Source organism: Saccopteryx leptura, chromosome 8, assembly GCF_036850995.1.
Source record: "Saccopteryx leptura isolate mSacLep1 chromosome 8, mSacLep1_pri_phased_curated, whole genome shotgun sequence".
Lineage (NCBI taxonomy): Eukaryota > Metazoa > Chordata > Mammalia > Chiroptera > Emballonuridae > Saccopteryx > Saccopteryx leptura.
Window position 1 is genome coordinate 88,405,042 of NC_089510.1, and position 25,948 is coordinate 88,430,989.

General features: G+C 39.5%; 1 protein-coding gene across 1 annotated transcript in view; it reads left to right on the plus strand.

Moving 5' to 3' along the window:
• Nucleotides 1–424: 424 nt before the first annotated feature.
• LOC136379564 (transcriptional regulator Kaiso-like) overlaps nucleotides 425–25,948 on the plus strand; it is a 46,396-nt gene continuing 20,872 nt past the window's right edge. Inside the window, 6 exon segments of the mRNA XM_066346928.1 lie at nucleotides 425–539; nucleotides 624–689; nucleotides 4,014–4,073; nucleotides 5,166–5,225; nucleotides 6,394–6,480; nucleotides 6,621–7,025. Of these exon segments, the coding sequence (XP_066203025.1) occupies nucleotides 425–539; nucleotides 624–689; nucleotides 4,014–4,073; nucleotides 5,166–5,225; nucleotides 6,394–6,480; nucleotides 6,621–7,025 (793 nt within the window).

The following is a 25,948-nucleotide window of genomic DNA, read 5'->3' on the forward strand; positions in this document are numbered from 1 at the left end:
AAGAGCATTAACTTAATCATTCTTCCCACTTTTTACTTCCACATTCAGGATCACTAGCCAAGGTTGTTCACCACACAGAAGAATCCAGTGGGATAAAATGTAGACCACACACTATTCTCCAAGCTATGGACACATCGATTGCCTCTGCCTGTAGGAACTGATTTTGTCTAATTCAAAGAAAGGTGCTATGTGGGCTATGGGGTTGGTATTCTCCGAAACAGTTAGTTCCACCATCCATTGTCTCTGAAATTGACCAATTTTTCTCCAATGCCCAAGTCAGTATTACTTTATCTCTCACCCAAAGTGCTGAAATTGCTTTCTAATTGCAGTGCATACTTACAAAAGTCTTTGGAATGATGTATAAAATCCTTTGCTATCTGGCCTCCATTCGCCCCAACCGTTGCATCTTCCTTTGCCCTACAACATGCAGTCTGTGATCCAGCCACGCAGAACTACTTCAGTACAAACAAGCTCTTCCATGCCTCTAGGAAACGGGACAAAAGAAGCCAAGGAGAAATGCGGAGAACCTGAGGTCAAAGGCAACTGTCATCCAGACCCCAAATAAAGCCAAGGGAAGCCTGAAGATGCCAGCCTAGAAATGAATGTTCCCTGCGTCTAAACAGTTAGGGCCGTGGACAGCTTTATAGGAGCAGCAGAACGTCTGAGAATGTCCTGGAGGGAGCTGAGAGGTAGGCGGACTCAAAGAAACCCAGTTCATAGAAACAAGAGCAGATTCAGCAGTGACCTGTGAAGGGCAATGTTCAAAGAGCAGACAGAAACAACACCGCAGCAGAAGCCGATGTAAAGACGGCACTCAGACGGCTAGGTTAGGGGTGCTTCGCCACCACTAAAGCCATGAGCTCAGACCTAGTAGGGCACAGGGTAGAGAGGCACGAAAGTGACTGAGATTAAATCTTCCTCAACAAATGAAATGGATGTTTAATATAGATTTTAATTATGTTATAGAAAAATCAAGTCAGAATTTTTGGACATCTGAGTTTATGAACTCAACTACAAATTATTAACAAATAATGTCTAGACTTTACTCATGTGCCTGGTACATAGCAGATCTGAAATGAATACTTACGGAAAGAGTAAATAAAACTCATAATAATATTTTAAACCATGTATAAATTCTGAAATCTTGCTGTCATCTGTTGAAAATCCTCCAGATTCCCACTAGGTGGCGGTCATTATCTGGATTTCTTGACTTTCTGGATTGCTGCAGGATTTTTCCAGTGAAACATTGTTTCTTGTTTGCATCTGGCAGAGGTCTTTTTTGCTATTTTATTAGACTCTTACAGGTTTCTTCTTATGCAAAACTATTGGGATTTCCCCTCTAATCTTTCCAGGCTGCTTCTGCAACTGCTAAGGAAACAGACTGAAAACTCTAGTTTCAGCATATTAAAAAATATCAGAGCAGCCACAGTAAATAGATCCATTTCACTTTTTAAAAAATGTTCTTTGGCCTGACGAGGCGGTGGCGCAGTGGATAGAGTGTCAGACTGGGATGCGGAGGAACCAGATTCGAGACCCCGAGGTCCCCAGCTTGAGCCCGGGCTCATCTGGTTAGAGCAAAGCTCATCAGCTTGGACCCAAGGTCTCTGGCTCAAGCAAGGGGTTACTCGGTCTGCTGAAGACCTGCGGTCAAGGCACATATGAGAAAGCAATCAATGAACAACTAAGGTCTCGCAATGAAAAACTAATGATTGATGCTTCTCATCTCTCTCCGTTCCTGTCTGTCTGTCTCTATCTATTTTTATCTCTGACTCTGTCTCTGTAAAAAAAAAAAATTTTTTTTAATTTAAAAGAAATGTTCTTTGGATGCAGATTGTGTAGTATTTCTTCCTTCTGCATATATTTCTCAGGTCTGTCTCACTGTTACGCTTCCTATCTCTATTTCTCCATGAGAAGTAAATTCTATTTTAACTTAAATATTTTTTAAAGTTTTGTTTAGAGTTGTCTGAATTTTGCAACTAGATCATAAGAAAACAGCTATGAGGAAAGTCCAAAGCAACTAGAAAAACTTCCTTAGAAAACAAGCTTTTCAAACTATAATTAAAATTTTTTTCATGTTCTATAAAACTAAACTGAAAGAAAAGTCTCCATTGCTTTAAGTGATTAAGTGAGAGGTTAGAAAGATTCCCTGGAAAGAAAAGAGCGGTAAACACTGAAATGTTTAATTTTTCTGGCCTGGACCCTGGGAGAACATGCAGGTGAAAGCACTGAATGGTTATCAGTGAGCTTTCTGAAACCTTGTTGTATCTGTGGGGTCTGGTCCTCATTCCAATCTACATACTCCGCTAGGGTGTTGTCCCAGACAACTGTTGTTACCCACATATTCCGATCCCCGCTGGCTGTTGCCTGCTGCTTCCCCAGCCATATCTACAGCCCAGAACTCAGTCCCCAGATCAGACATGCAGATAATGTACTCTGCATCTCCACCTGGGTGTCTTCAAGGAGCCAAAATTCAATAGGTCCAACGTTTGACTCTACCATCATCACCATCACCATCACCTCTTAAAGTCCTTACTTGAACACTCAAGACAGAAACCTGGGAATTCCCCTCAAATCTTTCCCTCCCTTACCTCACACCTAATTAATCACCCAGTCTTGTAATTTCTGTCTACTCTAAGTCTCTTGTTTCTACCCTTTTCGCTCTATTTCTAATATCCTTCCCTTGGTTTAAGCCCTCATCAACTTTCACTATGAGTTATATTGCAAGCTCTTAACAAATTTCCCTGCCTCACCACTCTCCACCTCCTCATCTACGGTCCCCAGATTGTTCTTTCCATAACACAAGTATGAGATCATGCAACCAACTCTTCTGTTTCAAACCCTCTTCTATCTCTAGAACAGAAGTCCAAACTCCACTGGAAGACCCTGAGTTAGCCCCCCCTCCAATGTCATCCACCACTGCTCCTGTCCTGAGCCCTGTATTCCAGCTTTCCCAACTATTCGCACGCACCAAGGCGCTTTACTCCTTTATGTCACATGCTTTTGTTAGTATTCCTCTCTATGAAATACTGCTTCCTTCTCCTGCTTCTCCCATGTTTATCTACAAAACTCCTGATTAGTCTTCCAAGACCCAGCTCATCCTCCAAACTGATTATTCTACCCTCTGTCCTGTCCTGGTATCTTATATATAAATCTACCAGAGCGTTATCATATTTTAATTACAAGACTAAGTTTTCTGGTAACAGGAACTGCCTTCTGTTTTTGAGTTCTTCAGTGACAAACCCTATGCCTGGTCCCACTAGTTCTTAGACTATCTCTATAAATGAATGAAGAGACAGGAGTATTTATCAAAATTTACTGACTGCTTAATGAAACAAATGCTGTACTACAACTTTATAAAACTCATTTATTTCAACAGCTCAATGAGGACAATTCTATAATTACTGTATTTCTCAGATGTTATGTTTCAGGAAACTAAGGAACATATGTAAAATCAATATGTGCAAATGTAGGGCTCAGACTCTTTGCTTAGTTTGCCTGATCAAAGCTCAGTCTCAGCCTCAAGTCTATGCTGCTTCTCCAAAGACTAAATATGACAAAATACTATTCTGACTTGCAAAAAAATTCTTTTTTAAGGAATATCATGGATACTGCAAGCTAATCACCTGAGAGTTGGATACTGATTCTCAGAAGAAAGCAAGAGTCACTCTCAAGCATGACTCTTGTGAGCACTTAGTGAGGGCATCTTACTAATACCTGTGGGCATTATTACCAGGAGGCAAGATGATTTCTCTAAGATCAAGCAATTCTAAACCCACTTTTTCCCTTCTGGAACACAGGATGATTTGACAGGAAAAACAGGGTAGGTATATGGGTGTGCGACTCCCCAACACCCTCAGTGCTCTGCCGCGCTGAGGTGGCAGTCATGCAATTTGTATGCTGACCCCATCAGGGGTGAGAGCTGTTAGTCCAAACCAGTGTTTTTACAAGCACTGGTACATTGAGCTACCATCCAGAATGCTTGATAAGAATGAATTTCCCCTTTCTATGCCTAGAGATTCTGAATCAACAGGGCTGGGGGCCCAGGAATCTGTTCCCAGGGAAACCTGATACAGGTAGGCCGGAGCCACACTTCAGAAACATTTGCACAAACCAATCATGAGCACCCATCCCTTTGCCAGGAGCCCTGGGTGAGCACCTCAGAATGCGGTTTTGTCCTGGGAACAGTTCCTGGTCTAGATGAAAGTGATAAGGTGGCCAACTACCCCTGTTTGCTCTGAGCTGCCCTGGTTTTAGCACTGAAGATCCCACATTTCAGGACATCCCTCACTGCCAAGCAATCAGGATTGTTGGTCACTCTAAAGGTGACCTAGTCAAACTGAAAGAATAGTCTTCTAGTTATACTTTTCTCCTTCCCAACCTCCCTCTGGGCACAGACAAGTAAGTGTGTTATACCCCCTGCTATTGGCAGCCACCTTCCAACCTCAACGGAAGCCACCTGAGGACAACACAGGGTAGAGATGGAACACTCTGCAAATAGCGGGACAGAGTGACAACCCCTGACTGTGTCATACTGGATCCCTCCCTACCTCTGTGCAGTGACATAGGTCTTTCCTGCTTATTCCAGGATGATTCAGAGCTCCATCTGCATGCAAAAACATCCTAACCAATGCAGTTGGGAAAATCAGGATGTTATAAGGACATATGACAAAGTCCCTTTTGCATATATCGAAGATATATGCAACCCTAAAGGTTGGTAGGGTAAATCTGTTATTTTTGAAAGTGCATAAGGAATTTGCCTGGGTGCTGTCTTACTGAAAGTTATGAAGAAAAGTGTGTGAAAACCTGAACCAATGTATAAAATATTCTTCAAAAGCTGGCACAATGGCCTAAATCTAATATGATGAAATTTAAAAATGTCATAAATGCAAAGCCCTACTTTTAGGCCCAAAACAACAATTAATTCCACAAATACAAGATGGTGGAAACATGGCTTAAGAGCAGCACGTGTGAAAGATTTAAGGATTTTGGTTGACTGTAAATTTAATATAAGCCAACGGTGTGATGTGGTTGCCAAAAATGCTAATGCGACTGCAGGCTGCCTTACTAGACATGTAAAAAAGATTTCCCTCAGGCCACGGCAGCCACAATAACCTTACAAAATAGAGTTTCTCTGTATCTACAACTACTGGTGTTCTTCTGTTCAGCTGTGAGAATTGTTGATGCCCTCCCACGAACTCTTTTTAGGAATCCTTTGGAGTTTTACTGTAAGTTTGTTCATTTCTTTCTTTTTGGAAATTATTTCAACTGTTGATTAAACTAGCTGTTTGCTTTTCTTATTCTCATAGTCAAACTATTAAATGCTGAAGAAATTCAAGTAAATGATAACACCACAAACTCTCCATCACTAACCCCAGCCAGGACTCCCACCCTGCTCAGCAATCTTTCAATAGCCCACATTGATTTTCACTTTTTCATTTCTCCCAGTTGATGACCTCACCTCCCTCTTCATGGAAATGTGATCTGAATTCACATAGCCCTTGCCTGTATCTGCTCACTCAAACCCCTAGCCCCATGACTTTCTAAACACTGCCACAGAAGTTTCTCCACAAACTGAGGTAGGAGACCTGTGGATACTGACAAACATCTCCAGCTGGATGCTCCCTGAGGACATCTGCCACGAACCAGCGCAGCTAGTAATTGTCCAGGTCCTGAGTGAAAACGGTGTGGAATGAAGAAATAGACTCAAAGAGAAAAAAGGATGGGATCAGGAAGTCTCTGCAAGCTAATGGCAAGCCAGAGCAAAAGCAAAGCCTCTGGTCTGCTTTATTATATAGTGTAGAGAATTAAAGCCTTTAAGCCATATGCAAATAAGAAAGTCTCTGATACAAGGTCACTCATCTGAGGCATAAACGGGAATCCTCACAAGAGCTCACCACCCTCATAAGAGTCAAGGGTGTGAGGAAAAGCTTAATCTTAAAAAGGATGTTTGAAAATATCTTAGTATTAGAAGGGTGTTGAGAAGACCTTAGTCTTAAAAGGATGTGAGGAAGAGCTTAGTCGTAAACCAAGCCCTTTGTCAGCTTACAGCCTGTCTCCCAACAGACATCCATGTTCTCCATAAATCCCTTTTGTCCCGAGGCCTCTGTCATTGCAGAGTGTGGGGTCTCCCGGTGCCAGGTGGGGCTGTGTTTTAACTAATGCTGTTACCTGGTGCCGGCTGGAGCCTCCATACCTCCACACAAGCAGCTGCTTCAGGCTTTGCTGATGGTTTCCTTTCAAAGGAAATTAATGCCTCTTTTGTTTTCTGCTGTCCCCACCTTCACTGCCCTCCACTCTACACCCACCCCAGGCAACAGACACATTCTTCTTCACCACTTCACCAAACAATAAAGCTTTCTCGGAAATTGACTGATATGACTAACTGCTCCACAGGTCCGTTCCCCAGTTTACCCAGCAGGCATGAGCGCTCCTCAGTCCAGGCCCAGGATCAGCCTTCTCCACCTGCAAAACAAGAGGACGGTGAACAAGAACTCCAATTCCTGACTTAGCACATCCAAACGTCACTCCCCAGCTCTTCCAGCTCCTCAGGGGGCGTTCTCTCCCACCTTCACCACCGCTCTGCGGACACCTCTCACCCTCCAGAGCTTGTTTCTCTGCAGCTCTTCCAGCTCCTCAGGACGTGTTCTCTCCCACCTTCACCACTGCTCTGCGGACACCTCTCACCCTCCAGAGCTTGTTTCTCTGCAGCTCTTCCAGCTCCTCCAGCTCCTCCTTCTCTCCCACCTTCACCACCGCTCTGCGGACACCTCTCACCCTCCAGAGCTTGTTTCTCTGCAGCTCTTCCAGCTCCTCAGGGGGCGTTCTCTCCCACCTTCACCACCGCTCTGCGGACACCTCTCACCCTCCAGAGCTTGTTTCTCTGCAGCTCTTCCAGCTCCTCCAGCTCCTCCTTCTCTCCCACCTTCACCACCGCTCTGCGGACACCTCTCACCCTCCAGAGCTTGTTTCTCCCCAGCTCTTCCAGCTCCTCAGGACGCGTTCTCTCCCACCTTCACCACCGCTCTGTGGACACCTCTCACCCTCCAGAGCTTGTTTCTCTCCAGAATCTCCAACACTTTTCTTTTGGTGTCTTTTCTATTTTTTTCTCTTTTTTTGCATATATATATATGTATTCAAGTCTTTAAAACTCCTCTAGGAAATAAAAAGAAATTAAAACAAAAATAAATGGACTCAGTGGCATAAACTAATAAAAATGTGCCCTAGAGAAGAATCTAATGTGAAGGCCCCTCCATATAAGAGCTCACATCTTTCTCTTTTGAGTATTGTAAGTGGAATGGCTAAGTAACAAGTTTTTTGGGGGGGTGTTGATGTCACATGACATAGATGGCAAGTGCATAGTTACTTTCTCCACCTCCTTCTACAGTATTGGGATTGAATTAACAAAAGAATGTAGGGTCAGTTTCCTGAGCCTGGGAGCCCTGGGACTGCAGCACAGTGTGGGCTCTGAGCCACTGAGGTTGGACAGCCCTTTCCGTCTGTTCCAGTGGTGGCTCAGCATTGACACATCTTTGTTCTCTTCAGTTCCAGCTCCTGGGCCTCATCCCAGCAAGCCCCCTCATTCCCAGCCTCTCTGCCATCAGCTCTCCTTTGCCATCGTCACCATTTTGTATTCTTCGCTAGCTTTTGTCCAGCTTCTCAGTGCCCTCACTTCTTCTCTCCTCAACCAATTTTATGTTCCACCCCTTACTCTGATCTATGGAAACCTCTCTCAACTGAGGTCCCCATTGTCCACCTTGTTGCTAAGTTCAATTAATATTCTTCAGGCCTTTTATTACTGGAATTTTTACTATATTCTTTGTTGGCTTTATCTTTCTTGAAAGTTTTCTTCCTTGGCTCACATGTCATTTGCTTTAGATCCTCTCTTTACTTGCAGGCCATTTAATTTCAATCTTCTTCTTTTTATTTTTAGTGACAGAAGGGGACATAGTGAGACAGATTTCACATCCACCCTGACTGGAATCCACCCAGCAACCCCCATCTGGGGCTGATGCTTGAATCAACCAAGCTATCCTCAGCACCTGGGGCCAATGCTCGCATCATTTGAGCCACTGGCTGTGGGAAGGGAAGAGAGAAAGAAGGGGAGAAAGAGGGGAGAGAAGCAGATGGTTGCTCCTCACGTGTGCCCTGATTGGAGACTGAACCTGGGGTGTCCACATGCCAGGCAAATGCTCTATCCACTGATCATGGCCAGGGCCTAATCTCAGTCTTGTTAGTTGCCTTCTCTTATTTCCTTAAGAATAGAATAGTTCTGACTCCATCAAAAAGAATAACATAAGAATAATAGGTATATCAGAGGGAGAAGAGAGAGAAAATGGAATGGAGAACATACTCAAACAAATAATAGATGAGAACTTCCCAAGCCTGTGGAAAGAACTAAAGCCTCAAGTTCAAGAAGCAAACAGAACTCCAAGTTTTCTTAACCCCAACAAACCTACTCCAAGGCATATCATAATGAAATTGACACAAACCAACAGCAAAGAAAAAATTCTCAAGGCAGCCAGGGAAAAGAAGAATACAACATATAAAGGAAGGCCCATTAGATTATCATCAGATTTCTCAGCAGAAACTCTACAAGCTAGAAGAGAGTGGACCCCAATATTTAAAGTCCTGAAAGAGAGGAACTTTCAGCCACGAATACTATACCCATCAAAGCTATCCTTCAAATATGAAGGAGAAATAAAAACATTCACAGATACAGAAAAGATGAGGGAATTTATCATCAGAAAACCCCCACTCCAGGAATTACTAAAGGGGGTTCTCCAATCAGATACAAAGAACAAAAAAAAACAGAGCCACAAGTAAAAGCTCCAAGAAGAACACAATAAAACCAAATTTAAACTGTGACAACAACAAAAAGAAAGAGGGGGAGAAGATGGAGATTAACAGTAGCAAAGGACGATGGAGTGCAAAAGTACTCACAAAATAGTTCGCTACAATGAACAGGGTAGGGACCCTTTTCATTATTCAAAGGTAACCACCATTGAAAAAACCACCACAGAAGCACATGAGATAAAAAAGATAGCAACAGTGGAAAGATGTATGGAATACAACCAAATAAAAACAAAAGATAGAAAAACAAAAGAGAAGGATCAAACAAGACACAAAACTAACAGAAAGCAAGATATAAAATGGCAATAGGGAACTCACAAGTATCAATAATTACACTAAATGTAAACGGATTAAACTCACCAATAAAAAGGCACAGAGTAGCAGAATGGATTAAAAAAGAAAATCCAACTGTATGCTGCCTACAGGAAACTCATCTAAGTAACAAGGATAAAAACAAATTCAAAGTGAAAGGCTGGAAAACAATACTCCAAGCAAATAACATCCAAAAAAAAAGCAGGTGTAGCAATACTCATATCGGATAATGCTGACTACAAGACAGGAAAAGTACTCAGAGACAAAAATGGCCATTTCATAATGGCTAAGGGGACACTGAATCAAGAAGACATAACAATTCTTAATATATATGCACCAAACCAAGGATCACCAAAATATATAAGACAGCTACTTATTGATCTTAAAACAAAAACTGACAAAAATACAATCATACTTGGAGACCTCAATACACCGCTGACGGCTCTAGATCGGTCATCCAAACAGAGAATCAACAAAGACATAGTGGCCTTAAACAAAACACTAGAGCACCTGGATATGATAGACATCTACAGGACATTTCATCCCAAAGTGACTGAGTATACATTTTTCTCCAGTGTACATGGATCACTCTCAAGAATTGACCATATGTTGGGCCACAAAAACAACATCAGCAAATTCAGAAAAATTGAAGTTGTACCAAGCATATTTTCTGATCATAAAACCTTGAAACTAGAATTCAACTGCAAAAAAGAGGAAAAAAATCCCACAAAAATGTGGAAACTAAACAACATACTTTTAAAAAATGAATGGGTCAAAGAAGAAATAATTGCAGAGATCAAAAGATATATACAGACTAATGAAAATGACAATACGACATATCAGAATCTATGGGATGCAGCAAAAGCAGTGATAAGAGGGAAGTTCATATCACTTCAGGCATATATGAACAAACAAGAGAGAGCCCAAGTGAACCACTTAACTTCACACCTTAAGGAATTAGAAAAAGAAGAACAAAGACAACCCAAAACCAGCCGAAGAAAGGAGATAATAAAAATCAGAGCAGAAATAAATGAATTAGAGAACAGAAAAACTATAGAAAAAATTAATAGAACAAGGAGCTGGTTCTTTGAAAAGATCAACAAAATTGACAAACCCTTGGCAAGACTTACCAAGGAAAAAAGAGAAAGAATTCATATAAACAAAATCCAAAATGAAAGAGGAGAAATCACCACGGACACCGTAGATATACAAAGAATTATTGTAGAATACTATGAAAAACTTTATGCTACTAAATTCAACAACCTAGAAGAAATGGATAAATTCCTAGAAAAATACAACCTTCCTAGACTGAGTCAAGAAGAAGCAGAAAACCTAAACAGACCTATCAGTAGAGAAGAAATAGAAAAAACCATTAAAAACCTCCCCAAAAATAAAAGTCCAGGCCCTGACGGCTATACCAGCGAATTTTATCAAACATTCAAAGAAGACTTGGTTCCTATTCTACTGAAAGTCTTCCAAAAAATTGAAGAAGCAATACTTCCAAACACATTTTACGAAGCCAACATAACCCTCATACCAAAACCAGGCAAGGATGGCACAAAAAAGAAAACTACAGACCAATATCTCTAATGAATACAGATGCTAAAATACTAAACAAAATACTAGCAAATCGAATACAACAACATATTAAAAAAATAATACATCATGATCAAGTGGGATTCATCCCAGAATCTCAAGGATGGTTCAACATACATAAAACGGTTAACGTAATACACCATTATCAACAAAACAAAGAACAAAAACCACATGATCTTATCAATAGACGCAGAAAAGGCTTTTGATAAAATACAACACAATTTTATGTTTAAGACTCTCAACAAAATGGGTATAGAAGGAAAATATCTCAACATGATAAAGGCCATATATGATAAACCATCAGCTAACATCATATTAAATGGCACTAAACTGAAGGCTTTCCCCCTTAAATCAGGAACAAGACAGGGTTGTCCACTCTCTCCACTCTTATTTAATGTGGTACTAGAGGTTCTAGCCAGAGCAATCAGACAAGACAAAGAAATAAAAGGCATCCATATCGGAAAAGAAGAAGTAAAGGTATCACTTTTTGCAGATGATATGATACTATACATCGAAAACCCCAAAGAATCCACAAAAAGACTACTAGAAACAATAAGCCAATACAGTAAGGTCGCAGGATACAAAATTAACATACAGAAGTCAATAGCCTTTCTATATGCCAACAATGAAACAACTGAGAAGGAACTCAAAAGAATAATCCCCTTCATGATTGCAACAAAAAAAATAAAATACTTAGGAATAAACATAACAAAGAATGTAAAGGACTTATATAATGAAAACTATAAACCATTGTTAAGGGAAATCGAAAAAGATATAATGAGATGGAAGAATATACCTTGTTCTTGGCTAGGAAGAATAAATATAATCAAGATGGCTATATTACCCAAAGCAATATACAAATTTAATGCAATTCCCATCAAACTTCCAATGACATTTTTTAAAGAAATAGAGCAAAAAATCATCAGATTTATATGGAACTATAAAAAACCCCGAATAGCCAAAGCAATCCTAAAGAAAAAGAATGAAGCTGGGGGCATTTCAATACCTGACTTCAAACTCTATTATAGGGCCACGACAATCAAAACAGCATGGTATTGGCAGAAAAATAGACACTCAGACCAATGGAACAGAATAGAAAACCCAGAAATAAAACCACATATATATTGTCAAATAATTTTTGAAAAAGGGGCCAAGAACACACAATGGAGAAAAGAAAGCCTCTTCAATAAATGGTGCTGGGAAAACTGGAAAGCCACATGCAAAAGAATGAAACTGGACTACAGTCTCTCCCCCTGTACAAAAATTAACTCAAAATGGATCAAAGATCTAAACATAAGACCTGAAACAATTAAGTACATAGAAGAAGACATAGGTACTCAACTCAGGGACCTGGGTTTTAAAGAGCATTTTATGAATTTGACTCCAATGGCAAGAGAAGTGAAGGCAAAAATTAATGAATGGGACTACATCAGACTAAGAAGTTTTTGCTCAGCAAGAGAAACTGATAACAAAATAAACAGAAAGCCAACTAAATGGGAAATGATTTTTTCAAATGACAGCTCAGATAAGGGCCTAATATCCAAAATATACAAAGAACTCATAAAACTCAACAACAAACAAACAAACAATCCAATAAAAAAATGGGAAGAGGATATGAATAGACACTTCTCCCAGGAAGAAATACAAATGGCCAACAGATATATGAAAAGATGCTCATCTTCTTTAGCTATTAGAGAAATGCAAATCAAAACGGCAATGAGATACCACCTCACACCTGTTCGATTAGCTGTTATTAGCAAGTCAGGTAACAGCAAATGTTGGAGAGGCTGTGGAGAAAAAGGAACCCTCATACACTGTTGGTGGGAATGTAAAGTAGTACAACCATTATGGAAGAAAGTATGGTGGTTCCTCAAAAAACTGAAAATAGAACTACCTTATGACCCAGCAATCCCTCTACTGGGTATATATCCCCAAAACTCAGAAACATTGATACGTAAAGACACATGCAGCCCCATGTTTATTGCAGCATTGTTCACAGTGGCCAGGACATGGAAACAACCAAAAAGCCCATCAATAGATGACTGGATAAAGAAGATGTGGCACATATACACTATGGAATACTACTCAGCCATAAGAAATGATGACATCGGAACATTTACAGCAAAATGGTGGGATCTTGATAACATGATACGAAGCGAAATAAGTAAATCAGAAAAAAACAGGAACTGTATTATTCCATACGTAGGTGGGACATAATAGTGAAACTAAGAGACATTTATAAGAGTGTGGTGGTTACGGGGGGGAGGGGGGAATGGGAGAGGGATAGGGGGTGGGGAGGGGCACAAAGAAAACAAGATAGAAGGTGACAGAGGACAATCTGACTTTGGGTGGTGGGTATGCAACATAATTGAACGACAAGATAACCTGGACTTGTTATCTTTGAATATATGTATCCTGATTTATTGATGTCACCCCATTAAAAAAATAAAATTATATAAAAATAAAAAAAAATAAAAAAAAAAAGAATAGAATAGTGTTCTCCAAGATTCTGGTCTTTTTCCTCTACCCTTTTCTCTTCCCACTACCCTCAATGATTGTACTCACTCCCGTGGTCTCAGCCACTACTCATAGATTGCCAACTTGCAAAGCTACATCTTAGTACCCACCTCTCTTCTAAGTTCTTAACTCATTTTTCTTCCAAATATGTATTGAATATCCAATAAGAGACTTCAAATTCAGTATGTGCAATATTTAACCCCGAATTATGTTCCCTCTGCCTCTACCCTAGGCATCTCTTCCTCCTAAGATCTCTTCCTCTGTCTGTGGTACTATGGTCACAGACCTGGGTGCCACATGAAATTATCCTTTTTCACTATTCCCCCACATGTCCTTGTAGCTTAAAACCTTATATATTCTCTAGGACTCAACTTCCACTAATTTAATTTAGGCCTTTATCATTGATTAGATCAGGGGTAGTCCACCTTTTTATACCTACCACCCACTTTTGTATTTCTGTTAGTAGTAAAATTTTCTAACCACCCACCGGTTCCACAGTAATGGTGGTTTATAAAGTAGGGAAGTAACTTTACTTTATAAAATTTATAAAGCAGAGTGACAGCAAGTAAAAGCATATAATAATAATTACTTACCAAGTACTTTATGTTGAATTTTCACTATGTTTGGCAGAATAAATCTTTATAAAACAACTTACTATAGTTAAATCTATCTTTTTATTTATACTTTGGTTGCTCAGCTACCGCCCACCATGAAAGCTGGAACGCCCACTAGTGGGTAGTAGGGACCAGGTTGACTACCACTGGTCTAGCCCAACGAAAAGGTCTCTTTACCTCTATCTAATGCCCCACCTACTCCCACTACCTGTCTGTTCTCCACACTATCACCAGATAACTTCTTTTCTAATGACATGATCCTCTCATTCCCTCACTTGAAGTCTTTTGAGTCATGACTGCTACTTCTCAAAGACTTCAAGACAAATGCCAAATCCCTTGTCATGAAACAGAGTGCATCATTATACACTATCTCCAACCTCTTTCTCAACACTCTGCTACAGCTATGGAGAGTTATTACTCTCAGAATATTCTAGTACCATGAAACAATACATAAGCAAATAAATAGGATATAGCCTTCTTTTCCTTAAAAAAAAACAAACCATCGGTTTAACTCCCAACCTCATTTTGTCTCTCCTATGAAGTATACCTGTGTGTTTCTTCAGCACTAGGTTGTGTGACTTCTGGAGGCAGTAGTGGATTTTTTCTTAATAGTTTTATCTCTAATGCTTAGTGTAGTGCTCAGACTAATCTATTATTCAATGAATGGATGAAAGCAAAAGCTTTCTTAAAAAAAGAAAAATTAATGAGAGAGAGAAGATGGAAAGAAAAAGTACAAGAGAAATAAAGAAAAAGGAAAGAGAGACAGAAAGAAAAAGAAAAGATGGCAGGTGGGAGGGAGGAAAGGCTGTTCATAATGGCTCTATTTTACAATCTCTTTCAAATCATATTTGGCTATTGGCCATTCTCTGTCTGTCTTATAAACACAAGCAACCTTTAAAGCTTACCACATAGCCTGACCAGGTGGTGGCGTGGTGGATAGAGCATTGGACTGGGATGTGGAGGACCCAGATTCAAAACCCTGAGGTTGCCAGCTTGAGTGTGGACTCATCTGGTTTGAGCAAGGCTCACTAGCTTGAGCCCAAGGTCGCTGGCTTGAGCAAGGGGTCACTTGGTCTGCTGTAGCCCCCCAGTCAAGGCACATATGAGAAATCAATCAATGAACAACTAAGGAACCGCAAAGAAGAATTGATGTTTCTCATCTCTCTCCCTTCCTGTCTGTCTCTATCTGTCCTCTCTGACTCTCTCTGTCTCTGACACACACACACACACACACACACACACACACACACACACACACACCAAAAAGCTTACCACATAATTTTTAATCAAGCAACATAATAATAATTTATTTGAAAGACAGAAAAAATATTCTAAAACACCTAAGAATTCTGTTGGAGACTGAGCATCTAAACATTTACAAACAGCTGGGGATTTCTTAAGAAAAAGAGAATGTTTGGAATCAAGAAGAATTATTAATTTTATGTCTCATTAATATTTAACTCTAGGTATATCTTTAGCAAACAAGAGAATGAATATTAAAGTTCCCCTGTCTTCTCATTGAATAGTTTAAATATCCTAGACTACCAATTTAGGCAAAATCAGAAGCCTAGAGTAACATGGCTACAAGATTAAACATTAGATTTATTTCCTCCTATCTACAACTCCTTATCTACAACTCACACCATGTGATAACACCTTCCCTTTGTCTCAGGTGCCTCACCTCTCTCCCAGCTGTTGAGGGGGACCTCGGATTTCTTGGGTAAAGGTCTGATCAGGTGAGGCTGGAGATGGGAAAGGGATTTGAGTGCCAAGATGTTCAAGAGAACTACCCATGGCTAAAACGACAGTCAAAGATGCCACCAGCTCATTATAAAGACCGAAGGGAGTTCCATGGGCTAAGATAAAAAACTGTGCGATTAAGATAATGTATAATCTCTCCCAACAGCAGTCATATAATTTGGGAGCTAATTTGCTGATATTGGAAGAGAAAATACCACATATTTAACCTTAAAAGCCTTGTCCAGAAATGTATGCGTTCAAGAGATTTGATTCATTGCCTTGTTTATCTCTCATCTATGGAGAAGAAATAGAGATGGAAAGTTCATGAATGGCTCAATAAACTGCAATCAATGTGGTAGAACACAGCAGAAAACTACATGGAAGTGAGTGAGTGACTGAACAGGTTGGCAGAAGCCAGAGGATCTGCTCTGGAATGGTGAGAATGTTGGACTTGACTCTGTAAGCAATGAGAACCCCTTAATTGGCAGGTTTTAAACTCAAACCTGAAACAGATCTGGTTTTAGGAGGAGCATTCTGGCAGGAAGTACAAGAGAGAATGGGGATGTTAGAATCAATTGGGAGGCTTTGGCAACAATCCCGAGTAGATTTGGTAGAGTCCAAATTTAGGCAGCAGAAATGAAGAGTAATGGTGGAAAGATAAATGAAAGGAAAGGAGAAACTAAGTAAGAGAAAAGGGACTGGTTGTTCACCTGGCTTCGATCAGGTGGTCTAATTTTATTAGCTGCTCCCTCACCTGATAAGCACGCTGGGTAGAACTTCTTTTTTTATGTTCTTGACAAATTTGAGCATTTGAAGCAGAGCTTCTCAGCAGCATTGCCTGTTGCAGCACCTATGGAGCCCTTTAACATGAGTGGTTCCTAGGCATGGCGCCTCTCTCTCCTTGTTGCAAAGTCTGTTGGGTCCTCTCGGTCAATAAAATCACTGCTCTTTTATTTATTTATTTATTTATTTTTTTGTATTTTTTTGAAGTGAGAAGTAAGGAGGCAGAGAGACAGACTCCCACATGTTCCCCACCAGGATCCACTGGGCAAGTTCACCAGGGGGCGATGCTCTGCCCATCTGGGGCGTTGCTCTGTTGTAACTGAAGCTATTCTAGCACCTAAAGCGGAGGCCATGGAGCCATCCTCAGCACCCGGGCCAACTTTGCTCCAATGGAGCCTTGGCTGAAGGAGGGGAAGAGAGAGATATAGGCAGAAAGGAGAGAGGGACGGTGGAGAAGCAGATGGGCGCTTCTCCTGTGTGCCCTGGCCAGAAATCAAACCCGGTACTTCCACATGCTAGGCCAACGTTCTGATCCTGAGCCACCCAGCCAGGGCCACAAAATCACTGCTTTAAATTAAAATAAATCAATAAATACATGCTCTAGATGTTAAAGACACAAACATTTCTTAACTTTTCAGAGGCTTCACCACACCATGCATTTTTAAATTGTCCCAACAGAAGTATAAGCAAGATTGTTGTTCAAATCTTTGAAATGTACTTCGTGTTTTATAGTTATTTAGATGTTCCAGTGACAGCTTATGACACTTTTACTGGATATAATTGAAATAAGAATCAGTAAAAAAAATAATAAAAAACAGAAACTTGCAAGATTAATAAGATGATTTCTGATCAAATAATGTACTTTTTAATCATTCTCTCACCTTTTGTCAATCAGAATTACATCTGATGAGTAAACATTCACCTTCTGGGATGTGTCTCTAGAAATCTTATTCAGTAGGATTGGAGAAGGAGCCAGAAACTGGACTGCATTCAGCTTCCCCGGGTAACCCTGCTGTGAGGGGCCATGGGCCTCGCTCTGGGAAACAGGCAGCCTACTGCACTAGACTCATAGCACGTCAATAAAACATGTTCAACATTTGCCTAATCTACAAAGCCTTTTGACACCTTACTCAGTGAATCCAGGTGTCATAAATAGTTTGGAAATCAGGATCACTGAACTGTAACATCCTTTGAAATGTTATTTACTCTGGAGCAGTGGTGGTCAACCTGGTCCCTACCGCCCACTAGGGGGCGTTCCAGCTTTCATGGTGGGCGGTAGCTGAGCAACCAAAGTATAAACAAAAAGATAGATTTAACTATAGTAAGTTGTTTTATAAAGATTTATTCTGCCAAACTTAGTGAAAATTCAACATAAAGTACTTGGTAAGTAACTATTATTATATGCTTTAACTTGCTGTCACTCTGCTTTATAAATTTTATAAAGTAAAGTTACTTCCCTACTTTATAAATCACCATTACTGTGGAACTGGTGGGCTGTTTGTTAGAAAATTTTACTACTAACAGAGATACAAAAGTGGGTGGTAGGTATAAAAAGGTTGACTACCCCTGCTCTGGAGGAGGAAATGGTGACATTTTATACTGCAGGGAGGGCTGTAGACTAGCACAGCAGGTGGTCCTGCTCTGGGGCTTCTCTGAGGCTAACTTTCCTGGTTATGGGCTGGCTCTGGCCCCAGCAAGTGGAAATTTGAAAAAACAGTCCTTTATGCTCTAGCAGGGGTTACAAGAATATGGCATTTACTGTCAGACTTAGTTCAGGATCTAAGAGGTAACAAGTTGTGCTTCATGGTAAGAGCAGCTGGCACATCCAGGGAAGAGAGCTAGGTCAGGAACCAGATGAAATGGGCAGAAGACACAAACATTTAAGAGGGATATCAGGCACAAAGAGTGCTAAAAGACTTGAGTGGACATAGGATCACCTGAAAATGTAAACAACAGCAATAACAAAAAGAACCCCAAACAAACAATAATGAGATCTCTAACTATGGAGGTAGACTGAAGCATAGGGATTCTAAAAGTTCTCCAGGTGGTTCTAGGCCAAGCCAAAGTTAGGATTCACTCCTCTAAATACCCACTTTCCCTGAATAATTTACTACCTTGACTGATGATGTTCACCGGTCCAACTGCAAATGCAAAGGCTAAAATTCTAGTACCTTTGGTCAATACTTATTGCTTTTAGCTCCAATAATATGACCATAAGGATGTCTTCCCTGGTCCCCTCCCAACCTCAGTCTTACTGTGTGCTACGTTATACACAGTGTCTATATACTTTTGTCACAACACCTGTAAATTCCACGCACCTCTTGTCTGCTCCATTGCACTCTTGAGGGCATGATGCATGTTTTTATATTCCCATTCTCCTTGGCATATAGTCTGACAAGTGACAGACCTGAAAGAATTCAATAAAAATTTATTTATTCTTTAAAAAAAAATTATTAATTTTAATTTATTGTGTTAAGATGGATTCAAGTGTCCCACTCAATATAACACCCTCACCCCCACCCCATGTCCCCATTACACCCTCTTTGTTCCCCTCCCTCTAACTCTCTCCCCCCTTCTCTCTGGGATTTGCTGTCCTGTTATCTGTATCTATGTGTTATGTATATATAATTTCACTAATCCCTTCACCTTCTCTGATCCTATCCCCTCATCCCCCTTCCCTCTGACTGCTGTCCCTCTGCTCCCTGTGACCCTGCCTCTGCCTCTATTCTGTTCCTCAGTTCACTTTGTTCATTAGATTCCACATATCAGTGAGATCATATGATATTTCTCTGCCTGGATTATTTCACTTAGCATAATAATCTCCAGGTCCATCCATGTCATCGCAAAAGGTAAGATTTCCTTCTTTTTCATGGCCAAGTACTATTCCATTGTGTATATGTACCACTGCTTTTAATCCACTCATCCACTGATGGACACTTGGCCTGTTTCAAGATCTTGACTATTGTAAACAATGCTGCAATAAATATGAGGGTGCATATCTTCTTTTGAATCAATGATTTGGTGTTCTTAGGATATATTCCTAAAAGTGGGATAGCTGGGTCAAAAGGCAGTTCCATTATTAAGTTTTTGAGGAATCTCCATACTGTTTTCCACAGTGGCTGCACCAGTCTGCGTTCCCACCAGCAGTGCAGGAGGGTTCCCTTTTCTCCGCATCCTCTCCAGCACTTATTGAGTGTTGATTTGTTAATGAGCACCATTCTGACTGGTGTGAGGTGATATCTCATTGTGGTTTTAATTTGCATTTCTCTAATGGTTAGAGACATTGAACATTTTATGTTGGCCATTTGTATGTCCGCTTTGGAGAAGTGTCTATTCAGTTCCTCAGCCCATTTTTTAATTGGATTGTTTATCTTCCTGGCATTGAATTTTAGAAGTTCTTTATAAATTTTGGTTATTAACACCTTATCAGGCTTGTTGGAGAATAGGTTCTCCCATTGCATGGCTTGTCTTTTTATTTTGTTCCTGCTGTCTTTTGCTGTGCAAAAGCTTTATAGTTTGATACAGTCCCATTTGTTTATTTTGTACTTTATTTCACTTGTCCATGGAGAGAAATCGGAAAAATATTGCTATGAGAGATATCGGAGAATTTTCTTCCAAGATGTTTATGGTTTCTTGACTTACATTTAAGTCTTTTATCCATTTTGAGTTTACTTTTGTGAATGGTGTAAAGTTCGTGGTCTAGATTCATTTTTTTGCAGGTACCTGTCCAATTTTCCCAAAACCATTTATGGAAGAAACTGTCATTACTCCATTGTATACTCTTTTTTTTTTTTTTTTTTTGTCAAATATCAATTGTCCATAAAGGCGTGAGTTTATTTCTGGGTTCTCAATTCTGTTCTATTCACTGTATGACTGTTCTTATGCCAGTACCAAGCTGTTTGGGTACAATGGCCTTGTAGTATAACTTGATATCAGGAAGTGTGAAACCTTCCACTTTATTCTTCATTTTCAAGATTCTTGAGACTATTCATGTTCTTTTTTGGTTCCATATAAATTTTTGGAATATTTTTTTCTATATTTTTGAAATATGCCATTGGTATTTTAATAGGAATTACATTGAATTAATAGATTGCTTTGAGTAGTATAGATATTTTAATGATGTTTATTTTTCTTATCCATGAACATGGTATATGATTCCACATGTTTGTATCTTTCTTAATTTTTTTCAATGTCTTATAATTTTCAGAGTACAAATCTTGTACCTCCTTGGTTAAATTTATTCCTAGGTACTTTATTTTTTGTTGTTGTTGCAATAATAAAGGTGATAGTTTTCTTAATTTCTCTTTCAGACAGCTTATTGTTGCTGTATAAAAATGTCACTTATAGCCCTGGCCAGTTTACTCAGTGGTAGAGCGTCGGCCTGGCATGCAGAAGTCCCGCGTTCGATTCCCAGCCAGGGCACACGGAGAAGTGCCCATCTGCTTCTCCACCCCTCCCCCTCTCCTTCCTCTCTGTCTCTCTCTTCCCCTCCCACAGCCGAGGCTCCATTGGAGCAAAGTTGGCCCGGGCACTGAGGATGGCTCCATGGCCTCTGCTTCAGGCACTAGAATGGCCCTGGTTGCAACAGAGCAACGCCCCAGATGGGTAGAGTATCGCCCCCTGGTAGGCATGCCGGGTGGATCCCCGTTGGGTGCATGTGGAGTCTGTCTGACTGCCTCCCCATTTCCAGCTTCAGAAAAATACAAAAAGAAAAAAAAATGTCAATTTTTTACTATTAATTTTATATCCTGCTACCTTGCCAAATTTATTTATCAAGTCTAGTAGTTTTTTGACTGAGACTTTAAGGTTTTCAATGTACTGTATCATGTTATCAGCAAATAATGATAGTTTTACTTCTTGTCCAATTTCAGTGTCACTTATTCTTCTTGTCTAATTGCTATAGCTAGAACTTCCAGAACTATGTTGAATAAGAGTGGTGAAAGGGGGCACCCCTGCCTTGTTCCTGATCTTAAGGGGATTGCTTTCAATTTTTGCCCATTAATATGATGTTGGCTGTAAATTTGTCATAGATGGCCTTTATCATGTTGAGGTATGATCTCTGTATCCTCACTTAGCTGAGAGTTTTGATTATAAATGAGTGCTGGATTTTATCAAATGCTTCTTCTGCATTTATTGATATAATCATGTGATTTTTATCTTTCCTTTTGTTTATGTGATGAATCACATTAATGGATTTGCACATGTACTAACCTTGCCTTCCCCAAATAACTCCCACTTGATCATGACATATGATCTTTTTGATGTATTGCTGGATCCCATTTCTAATATTTTGTTGAGAATTTTAGCATGTATGCTCATCAGAAATATTGGTCTAGAGATTTCTTTCTTTGTAGTGTCTACTTGGTTTTGGAATGAGGATAATGCTTGCCTCATCAAAGGAGCTTGGAAGTCTTACCTCCTCTTGAATTTTTGAATTGGTTTGAGAAGGATTGGTGTTGGTTCTTCTATAAATGTTTGGTAAAATTCACCTGTAAAGCCATCCAGTCCAGGAGTTTTGTTTTCTGGAGCTTTTTTGATAACTGTTTCAATTTTATTTGTTGTAATTGGTCTGTTTAGGTTTTCTGATTCTTCCAGATTAAGTTTTGGAAGATTGTGTGTTTCTAGGCATTTATCCATTTCACCTAGTTCGTCCAATTTTTTGGCATGTAGATCTTTATAGTATTTTCTTACAACCCTTTGTATTTCTGTGGTGTCAGTTGTTAATTCTCCACTTTCATTTCTAATTTTATTTATTTGGGTCCTCTCTCTTTTTTTCTTGATGAGACTGATTAAATGTTTCTCAATCTAGTTTACCTTCTCAAAGAACCAGCTCTTGGTTTCATTGACTTTTTGCATTTTTTTTTTTAGCCTCTACGTCATTTATTTCTGCTCTGATCTTTATTATTTCCTTTCTTCTACAAATATTGATTGACTTACGACCTATGCAACTTATGACCATTCGACTTTATGACTACAATCGCTAGCCATGACTGCTCCACATCTGGCAGCACAAGTGTTGCCCAGCTGGGTGTACAACAGTGCGGACCAGCCTCTGGCAGCACTTCCATCTCCACGTGCACCATTACAACTGTTATCCCAGACTCAGTACAGCAATTTGTGTTTTGTGTCTTGGATATTTTTCATCAAATCCCTCCCAAGATGTCTACCAAGAGGAAATAGACTTTGCAAATATTAAACCAGTTGTACTGATAATGCAGTATTTTACTTAAACCTGACAAATGTAAAAATAAGAAACAAAATGGTGTAGAGATGATACAAATGGCATAAAATGAACAAAAAATTATGATATATAACAATAATGAAAGAAAATTATGATAAAATATGACTTAAAGCTTTTTATAACATCATTTCACAGTACTGTACATATAGCCTACTCAACTTATGACCAAATTGTGTTATGACCAGTCTGTCGGAACCAATTGTGGTCATAAGTAGAGCACTAGCTGTACTTCCTCTGGGCTTTATCTGTTGTTCTTTTTCTAGTTCTCTTAGATGCTGAGATAATTTATTTGATCTTATTTTTTTATTCTCAAGGTATGCCTGTAGTGGTATGAACTTCACTCTCAGGAATGCTTTAGCTGTGTCCTATATATTTTGAGTTGGTATATGTTCCTTTTCATTTGTTTCAAGAAAATTTTTTATTTTTTCCTTGATCTCATTGTTAACCCATTTGTTATTTAATAACATGCTATTTAGTCTCCAAGTGTTTGATGTATTCCAGTTTTTCTATTGTAGTTGATTTTTAGTTTTATTTCATTGTAATCAGAGAAGATGTTTGATATGATTTCAATCTTCTTAAATTTACTGAGACTTGTTTTGTGTCCCAACATGTGGTCTATCCTAAAGAATGTACCATGAGCACGTGAAAAAAATGTATATTATTCTGCTTTGAGGTCAAAGGTTGTGAAGATATGAATTAAATCCAGTTGACCTAGTGTGTCCTGTAAGGCTGCTGTTTCTTTGTGAATTTTCTGTCTGGATAATCTATCCATTGATGTTAGTGGGGTATTAAAATCCCCTACGATTATAGTATTGCTGTCAATCTTGCCCTTTATGTTCCTCAAAGTCTGCTTTATATAATTAATTGCTCCTATCCTAAGTGCATAAATATTTACAAATGTTATATCCTCCTGTTGGATTGCTCCTTTTATCATTATGTAGTGACCTTTAGCCCGTACCATATCTTTTGTTTTAAAGGCTATTTTGTCAGATATAAGTATTACTACCTCAGCTTTTATTTTATTTCTATTTGCATAAAATACTTTCTTTCATCACTTCACTTTCATTCTATGTGTATCATTTTTTCTGAGATGGGTCTTTTGTAGACAGCGTATATATGGATCCTGTTTTCTTATCCATGCAGCTACCCTAGGCCTTTTGATTGGAGTATTTAATTCATTTACTTTTAACTTTATTATTGATATATACTTATTTATTGCCACTTTATTCTAGAAATTTACAGTCCTCTATTTCTCGATTTCTTTTTTTTTCCTTTGCTTTTTTACAGCAGGCCCCTTAACATTTCTTGAAGTACTGGTTTGGTTGTAATGAATTCCTTGATTTTTTGGAGTTTGTTTGTTTTTGATCTGGGAAACTTTTTATTTCTCCTTCAGTTTTAAACAATAGCCTTGATGGATAACATAGTCTTGATTGTAAGTTATTGTTTTGCATCACTTCGAATATTTCTTGCTAATCTCTTCTGGCCTCAAGTGTTTCTGTTGAGAATTCAAATGTCATCCTTATGTGGGCTCTTCTGTAGGTAATTAACTTTTTCTTGCAGCTTTTAGTATTCTTTTTTTGTCTCTTTCCTTTTCCATTTTAATTATGATGTGTCTTGTTGTAGGTTTCCTTGGATTCCTCTTTAATGGGACTCCCTGTGCTTCTTGAACTTGTATGAGTTTTTCCTTCATCAATTTAGGGAATTTTCAGCTATGATTTCTTCAAACAGATTCTGTATTTCTTGTTCATTCTATTCTCCTTCAGAAATCCCTATAATGTGGATGTTGTTTCTCATCATGTTGTCACAGAGCTCTTAGATTTTCCTCAGTTCTTTTGAGACTCTTTTTGTTTTGCTGCCCTACTTCTGTATTTATGCTTATTCTGTCTTCTAAATTGCTGTTTGATTCTCTGCTTCATTCAGCCTGCTGTTGATTTCTTCTAGTGTGGTCTTCATTACTGATATTGTATTTATCATTTCTGACTGGTTCTTTTTTATGATTTCAATGTCTTTTTTTATGTTTGCTATCTCTGTACTAAAGTGTTCATTATGTTCATCCATTATTGCTCAAAGATCCTTGAGCATCCTAAAAATTATTTTTTTTAACTCTGCATCTGGTAAGTTGGTTAGTTTTATTTTAAATAGTTCTTTTTCTGGGGATTTCTCTTGTTGATCCATTTGGGTCACATTTCTTTGTCTTCCTATTTTGTCTCTGTATTAGGTAGCACTGTCTGACTTTGAAATTTTTGTGATTTCTTTATGAGGAAGATGGGCTCAGTGGTACTGAACTCCAGGCCACCTGTTATCCTTGTTCTAAGAGTGCTTCTTGAGGTTCCTATTTTCCTACCTGTTGCATGTGTGTATTGAATGCAGTTGATCATTTTGTGGGAATGGTTATTCCTTCAGGTTAGCTGGCTTTCAGGGTCAACTTTGATCACATGCTGTGCAATGTCTGTCCTGTTGAGCGTATTTATTCTCCACAGTGTCAGGTACCTGCTAGACTCCTCTTTTGGGTGTGCTGCTTGTGTAGCTAGCTGAGTCTAGGGTTGGTGCTGTCTGCCACCCACTACCAATTCTATTGGTTCTATATCTTCTTTGGTTGGTGTCAGCTGTTGTTTATTACCCGCTGTGGGCTACCACTCTGCAGCTACTGCTCTTTTCATTTTTCTGTCTTTGTTTTCTGTGCATAAGTAGTGTGGGAGGGGCCAACCTGTGTATAAGGATCAACTTTCTTCTGCTTAGAAATGACAACAGCTCTGTAAAAACCTGAAGCTCCATAATATTTGCCTCCACCTTTCAGCTGCTCCACCTCCTCTTGTAGCTGCCTGGTTTCCCAGAGTCTTCTGTAGAAAGACTGTAGTGTGGGCTCAGACTGTAGTGTGACCTAACCCAACCAACTCGTCCAGAAGTTGCAAGCTTAGTGGGTTATGGCAGCTGAGGTTGGGAGTACATTAGTGGGTTCCTCTACTTCAGGGGTTTCTTGGTCAGGAGCTCAGTATGGAGAATGTGGCTCCTACTTTAGAGCCTAATCCTTCAGCCACTGCTGAATACTCAAATTTTAGTTCTCCCCAGCAAGGTGAATGGCAGGTTCAGATCAATTGGGGCTGACATTCCCCTCTGCAGAGGTTCTTGAAGCTGGTGATATCCTGATCTTGGGGAGGATGACAGAGAGAATCCTCTCCTGGGGCTAACTATGCCCCCAGAAAGTGGCTAAGCCCCTCAACTAGATTCAACAATAAACTCACAGAGACCCACACTTTAAATGTTCATGCTCCAAGCCTCTCTTCCTTCACCCTAT